The 7,347-nt window shown below is 48.7% G+C and overlaps 1 protein-coding gene across 2 annotated transcripts in view; it reads right to left on the reverse strand.

The window, feature by feature from the left end:
* Positions 1–7,297, reverse strand: part of LOC120766120 (trinucleotide repeat-containing gene 6A protein-like) — a 10,726-nt gene extending 3,429 nt beyond the window's left edge. For both annotated transcript variants that reach the window (XR_005704580.1, XM_040091484.1), the window contains exons 1-9: positions 7,172–7,297; positions 7,007–7,084; positions 6,543–6,753; positions 5,965–5,997; positions 3,593–3,724; positions 2,021–2,179; positions 1,618–1,758; positions 434–541; positions 1–219 (exon numbers count right to left, since the gene is read on the reverse strand). The exon at positions 1–219 is cut by the window's left edge and continues 3 nt beyond it. Coding sequence is in view for 1 of the 2 variants with exons in the window: in XM_040091484.1 (XP_039947418.1) it covers positions 1–219; positions 434–541; positions 1,618–1,758; positions 2,021–2,179; positions 3,593–3,724; positions 5,965–5,997; positions 6,543–6,753; positions 7,007–7,084; positions 7,172–7,225 (1,135 nt within the window). In the remaining variant the exon portion in view is untranslated. The remainder of the gene's footprint in view (positions 220–433; positions 542–1,617; positions 1,759–2,020; positions 2,180–3,592; positions 3,725–5,964; positions 5,998–6,542; positions 6,754–7,006; positions 7,085–7,171) is intronic.
* Positions 7,298–7,347: the final 50 nt, after the last annotated feature.

The raw sequence follows: 7,347 nt of genomic DNA on the forward strand, positions 1-7,347 counted from the left end.
GGGTGTATCTGGCATCAGAATTTCCCCATCCTCCACCCAGACGAAGGGAATTGTCCCAGGTGGACAGGGGTGGTTTCTGGCCTGTCAGCCCTGGAGGTGGGCGGGATGGAGCAGTGATGCTTTTAGGTGGCAAAGGGACCTTCCACAGCTCATGAGCCAGAGAGGTGTTAGTGACTGATCCAGGAGACCACGTTGATTTGGAATCACTGTTTCTGGCTACTAAAAGACACAAAAGATAACCACAATCACCGTTGCTGCAAACATTACCCAGCTGCAAAGAAAAGCTGCTGAGTTAGGGTCAAATCAAAATAGCTGCTTTGAAATCAGTGAATTTACCACGCTGGTGAGACCTCAGCACTACTTCTATTAACATCTAGGATCCCCCCGGGGCACGTGAGGGGGAAGGAACCGGAGCAATACAAGCAGACATCACCTGAAGTGCTTTGTGCTGTACTGCTGAGGGAAACATTGTAGTTGGAGGCACGAATGGATGACCAGGCACTAGTTGAAGGCAGCGTGGTGTTCAAAGATGAGGATGACCCTGCAACAGAGACAAGAGTCAGACACAGCACAGCCGGTCACAAATGCAGTTGGGGTGAACAGGCTTGGCTCCAGCCCGAACACATCTCACACCGAGGGGAGGGACAGGCAGCCCTCGGTGCCCACGCTCAGCCCACGGGCACACGGTGGCAGCAGGAGCACCTGCAGAGCACAGGCCCTCTGCATTCCTGCATTCCTGCATTGCTGCCAAGGTTCTGCTGCTCCCAAAGCCCCGGGTGTGCAGAGCTGACATCAGGATGCAGAGCACAGCCCACATTCCTGGGACAGCTCCTGCACTGCATCAGCAGCAGCGCTGAGTCAAGGATGAGCCTCCAGCCCTGACAGGCACAACACCAGGGACAAACCAGGGGGGGAGCAAGGAGAAAACACATCCCAAACCCACAGCAGGAGGGACAACCGTGAGGGCAGCCAGGAGCAAACACAGGGGAATGACCGGGAGAGGAGCAGGGAGCAAACACAGGGGAATGACCAGGAGAGGAGCAAACACAGCGGAATAACCAGGAGAGGAGCAAGGAGCAAACACGGGGGAATGACCAGGAGAGGAGCAAACACAGGGGAATAACCAGGAGAGGAGCAAGGAGCAAACATGGGGGAATGACCAGGAGAGGAGCAAACACAAGGGTAAAGCAGGAGGGGAGCAAGGAGCAAACACAGGGGAATGACCAGGAGAGGAGCAAGGAGCAAACACGGGGAATAACCAGGAGAGGAGCAAGGAGCAAACACGGGGAATAACCAGGAGAGGAGCAAGGAGCAAACACAGGGGAATAACCAGGAGAGGAGCAAGGAGCAAACACAGGGGAATAACCAGGAGAGGAGCAGGGAGCAAACACAGGGGAATGACCAGGAGAGGAGCAGGGAGGAAACACAAGGGAAAACCAGGGGGGGAGGAAACACAGGGGAATGACCAGGAGAGGAGCAAACACAGGGGAATAACCAGGAGAGGAGCAAACACAAGGGTAAAGCAGGAGGGAAGCACGCAGTAAACATCTCCAGGACAGCAGGGCCTGTGTGGCTGAGGGAAGGTCACACACAGCTCCCCAGCCAGGCTGAGCATACCACTGTTCCTGTCCCTGAGGTGGTCAACTTCCCGCACAGTATTAATTGAGAGATTGTTTATGACACTGCCAGGAGTGACGTAAGGGTCAGTTTCGGGGTCGATGTTTGGATAACCTTTCCATGGCTCACCAGGGCGAAACTCTAGGAATACAGATGCAAGAAAGAAGCGTATTTTCACTATATTTTTAAAAGGCAAACAGCTGTCTAAACAATACATCTCCTAATGGACTGAAAATCCAAAACCTTTTAAGCATTTAATTTACTCGATTCAGCCTTCCCTTTACTCATTTCATTTCTGGTTTCTCTGGCAGATGCACTTCTCTCTGTACAAGAAAACTCCCCGTCTCCATCTCCATCTGCTAAGAACACCCTTCTGCAGGACAAACGAGGGCTGGGGCTGTACCTGGGGGCCAGTTAACACTGCTAGAGCCATTAGGCGATTTGGCACGGGGCCAGCCGTCCCCAATGGAGCCGGGAGGACTGGCTGGGGAATTACTGCTGTTCATAAAGTCGTAAGGAACAAACGGAGAATCCTCCAGCCTGAAACCACTTGAAATAGCACCTGATTAAAAAGAAAAAAAAAAGGAAAAAAAAAAAAAAAAAAGGAAAAAAAAAAAAAAAAAAAAAAAAAAGGCAGTCAAATATTTTTTCACAGCCGGTTTTTATATCCCTATATAAATACATATATAAAATCATGCCCTTGTAAATCATTCATGAAATACATAGCAGCACACTGTCCTCTTGTGATGCCAAGCTATATTGGAGATCATACAGGAGTGTACCACTCAAAATGAAATATGTCTGAGTAATTCAGCAGAAAACTCTAAGAATAATCTCCCATGAAATCCCTCCACTAAAACAGTACATATACTCAAAGTAACAGCTGAAGTATTAATTCCAGAGGGTAAGACTAACAGGGTTCCGTGGTGGGAGAGCTTGTGAAAGAAACAGCTACAACATGTGAAGGATCTTTAGCTGCTGCAAAGCTCTGAGGGAAAAAAAAAAACAAACTAAAAATCCCTGGAGACCGAGCAAGGAAGGGTTTAAAAGTTATCAGACAGCAAAGCCAGTTCTGCTACAGTTCTGAGGGATCCAGGGATTCCATGAGATATGGAGATTCCTCGCTCTGGTCAGGAAACATCACCTACAGCTGAAGCAGGACCACCTCTGCTGTGGCAGCAGGGGGATGTGTCAGCAGGGCAGCTGCAGGAACGGCCACCGCAGGCACCACGGGCAGCTCAGAGCAGCAAAGCAGCTGATGCACCTAAAAATACCCTGACAATCTGAGACTGAACAGTAACAGGAGACTGGGGACATTTATAGCTATCTTTAGACACTGAATCTTGGGCAATAGACTCGAATTTTAACTGGATGAGATTTCAGGCAACTGAAACAGCTGAAATGTCATATGAATCTTGATTACTGGAATGAAACACGAAGCAACCAAGTTCACCTCCTCTAAAACTAAGGACAGCAATGGTTCCAAGTCCAGCCCTTCTAACACCCCAAATTTAGAATGCAAACACAGACACTCATAACCAAAACCTGTCAGAAAAAATGTCAGCCATGCCCAGAATGTGGTAAATCCCCCAAAATCACCTTAGGACAGAAGGGTGGTGGGAGAGGAAACCTGAAAACCAAGCTTTTGGCTTAAAAATATATGAAGCATTCCACTGGAGATTAAGGTAAAGCTAGTAGCAACGGTCACACTTACAGAAAAGTCTGGTTTAAAAATGAATCCTGTAGAATGTTTCTACTAATCTCATCACAAGATCATCCTGTGAGCACAGTCAGCAGAGCTGTGGCTGCTGTGGTAGACAAGCAGCGAGCTGGCACAGACAACACGACTCAAACTGTGACAGGCACAGCGACACGGGAGTGATAACCACAGCCCCAGCTGCAAACACACAGGAGTGGGAACCACAGCCCTGCACTGACACACAGCCTCACGGGTGATGTGCCACGCTGAGCTTACCATGTTTGCTGGAGTTCTGATCTAAGGATGTGTTCATAGAAATGCTGTCGACTGTAGTCCATTTCCTCAGCCGAGATTGTGGCTCTTTAATACTGCTCATATCCAGGTTTACATTCAAGTTTGAGTTCATTCCTGAAAGCACACACAGCTCATGAGACACACACGGAACTTCTCCCTCTGCTCATCACCACTGCTGTCCCAGAAAGCACCGAAGAGCACATTCCCATGGTTATGTCATGCTTCCAAGTCTCTGCTTCTGAGGAACGTTCTAGCACTTAAACCAGGGAACTCTCTGCACACAGAAGCTAAGCTGAGCAATGCAAAGCACTCCCAAGTTCTCAGCTCGTGTCCTCATGCAAAAATGTCAGTGGAAGAAGACATTAGGAAGTTAAGAGAAACTAAAATGCAAATACCTAAAATATGGGGCAAACAAAGCTAGTCTTGACCTGCAGCAGCTGTGGTCTGTACTTCCAGATGTTCCTCTGCCACAGAATCGAGACAACGCCAACCCAAATCTACTCCAACACCTGGGAGAACCAGCTCCCCTGGGCTTGGACAACGTGCCATATTTGACCTTGGCATGCCTGCTCCCTTTCCAAGTCTGCAAGAATCCTGAATTCACAACTCTGCCTGGGTACTCTTCCAGCCCCTCAGATCTATTTACTTCATTTCTGAAAACAAACCACTGCAATGGTTTGACTTGAGGCCAGAGACACACAGGAACTTCTCAAGTGTCTCCTAGGAACACTTTCCTTCAGCACTGGAAACAAGGGCTTCCCCTTGCTCCTAAGTGGACATTCACAGCCATAAAGAAACTGGTTTATTTTTGGGGGGGGTTTGTTTTTCTTAAAGGCATGAGCAAGAGCTGGTGCCAGAAAAGCCTCCCCTTGAAAAGCCTCACAAAAAGTGCTAGGAACAGGATGGAGTTTTAAGAAATAGAACAACTATCAACAGCTCAAACAGAAAAACAGGGAAAGCCCAACTGATCCCGTTTCTGACTCCTCCCTCTGGCATTTTGCTGCTGTCAGAGCAGTAACTCTGCACCACAGCACCTCTGGGGAAGCTGCAGAGACCAGACCTCTGGGAGAAGGGTTAGAAAGACCCCAGGCTGGCAGAGGGGAACATCTGTGACCAGGCCAGTGCCAGCCCCAGCAGGCACAGCTCTGTCACTGCTCTGCGTGGGAGATGCGGGCTGAGGGATGGATACCAGTCCCTGGACAAAATCCGTAATTTAAACACTCTTCCCAGAAGTAATTTCCCATATTTTACTGTGGAAGACTTCATATCAGTTGTATCAGTTATGCTATTGGTTATAGTATACTCAATGTTAGTTATTGTTTATATCAGTTATACTCAGTATTTGCCAGATAAAGGTTGTTTTTATTTACAGGAATACTTAATTCTATAATGAATTGGGATGTGACTGCAGAAGTGGTCAGGGAGAGAAAAGGATGCTCTGGCCCCTATTCTCTACTTTGGGTGAGTATCTAGTGAGTGCTGACAAATCCCATCCCAGAATGGAAACAGGACCTCCTTGCTTTCCTTGCCGGGTCTCCTGACACTGTCATGGGAACACAGAGAAAACAACAAACCCACAGGATTTTCCAGCAGACAGGTGGGCAAAGAGAGCTCCCTCTCACACAGCTACACCACCACACTGTGCAGTGACACCAGCTTTCCTCTGCACCCACTTCTTCACTAAGAAATTCCAGGAATATCCTTTTCCTACCCTTGAGCCTTTATGTGAGGGCTGAGTGTGGCTCTGTGTGCCTGCACCACTGTGCAGAGGGACCCCAAACAATCCAGTGTATCCTGTGGCAGACTCCTGAGGGATCTCAAAGCAACCTTACACATACTGCAGGCTCCTGAGATGATTCATGGAGCAGCATACAACAACTGCTGCTCAGGAATGAAGCACAAAGGAGCCTGATCTGGGCAGGATGTGAGCCCTCAGCACAGAGTTTGGTGACAAAGTGAAATATGCCTTTCCTTAGAACTAACACAGCGTCTCCAATAGCTAAAAAACTTCCTTTGCATGCCTTGGCCTTTGAATGAAAGCAGAGCTGGACATTGATGCCAATCATCACCAGCAGCTCTGAAGCAGCAGCCTGGACCTGGGGCTGGCCACAAGCCACCCCCGGTGTGGCACTGTCCCTGCCACTCCGCAAGCACGCCCAGGAAACAAACCTCTGCAGAGAATGAGAATGCAAAGGCAAACAGCCCAACAGAAATGACCCAATCAGAATAAAAGGGAAGAAAAGCAAAAACGAAGGGGAGGAAAGAAATGGGGGTAAGGAACAGAGGAAAATGGTGAACAGTTATAGTAAGATAGCATTTAAAAGGGACCTAAAGTAAGAAGAAAATATACAAGCCTGGAATTTCTGAAGTAGAAATTGGACAGAAGCCTGAAAACGTAGGGAGAAAGAAACAGGAGTTGTTTGTATTTACAAATGCTCAGACATTTTGCCTAATGAGACAACAATTCTTTAAAAATGCAAAGCCAAAAGCTTTCTTTCCTGGACAAAACCACTAACAGGCAAAGTGACAGTTTGTTCTACCTTTGCAATTCCAGAGCCACTGAAAGCACTTTTGAAATCCCAAGAAATGTGTCTACATCAATGCATTCTTTGCACGAATTCTACTTCTTAAGGTCCTTTAGCTCCAGGAATCAGGACTTTGCATCACCCTGAGGATCCAGGGAACAAAAGGAGCACTAACAGGAGACTGTCACTCCTCACTCTGTAAAGTATTCTGCACTGAGACAGGGACACTCACTGGGAATGAGCGTACCTGGGGAAAAGTTATTTGGTGAAGAAGGGTAACCCCACACAGAGATACCAGTCCCACCAAAATGGGAAGCACTGACAGGGTTACAGTCATTTTCCAGGAGGAGGCAAGGGGAAAAGCGGGGCTGTGTGCCACACAAACACTGCCTGACTGAGGCACCCACCTATGGGGAAGCTGCTGAATGCATTGATTGGTGATGGCCCTTTCTGCAGCTCAGGAGTAGCGTGGGGCACGACATTCTCGAGGAAGGATTTCATGGAGGGCTGATGGAGTGACTGCTGTTGAGAGGGTGGAGTTTGCTGCTTCATTAACAGGTTTGGATCAAGCTGACGGGACTGTTGCATCATCTGTTGCTGCATACTAAGAGATCGACCCTTAAAAAAAACAGAGCAGTTACAGCATCAATGAGCAAAAGCTCCTCCGTGTTCTGAGAAAGAGAATGAGGTGCACCTTTGCACCCTGTGCATCCTGCACAGCCAAACCCCAGCGCTCAGTCCCTCCTTTAAAGCCTGCTGAACCCCGTCCACCCCCGCACGCTTCGGTACGAGCCACAGCCAGAAGTGCAGCTCAGGACGAGAAGAAGTTCTCAGGAGAGTTTGGGAAGTGGAAACGAAGGAGTTTCTTTACCTGCTGCTCCTGCTGCTGCCGACCCCCAGAAGGCACGCTCCTCTGAGGCTGCGCCTTCTGCTGCTGAGCCAACAGCCGCTGCGAGACACGGGTGAGGGGTCAGCAACACGACAGTGACACCAAACACTCACTGCCTCCCACAGCACAGCAGCCTGGCTGGCTTACCTGTAACTGGGAGATCTGAGAAAGCTGGTTTAACTGGGACAGTTGATTCAACATGGCTACCTGTTGTGGGCCAAAAAGTGGGCTCAGGCCACCGCTGTTTGGTGCATACTTCAGTAATGATACTGGAACCTGCAACACACACCAGGGCCAAAGGTGACTTCTGGCTTCACTCAGGC

This window comes from Hirundo rustica (assembly GCF_015227805.2).
Source record: "Hirundo rustica isolate bHirRus1 chromosome 15 unlocalized genomic scaffold, bHirRus1.pri.v3 SUPER_15_unloc_BUSCO_378949at7742, whole genome shotgun sequence".
NCBI classification, from domain to species: Eukaryota; Metazoa; Chordata; class Aves; order Passeriformes; family Hirundinidae; genus Hirundo; species Hirundo rustica.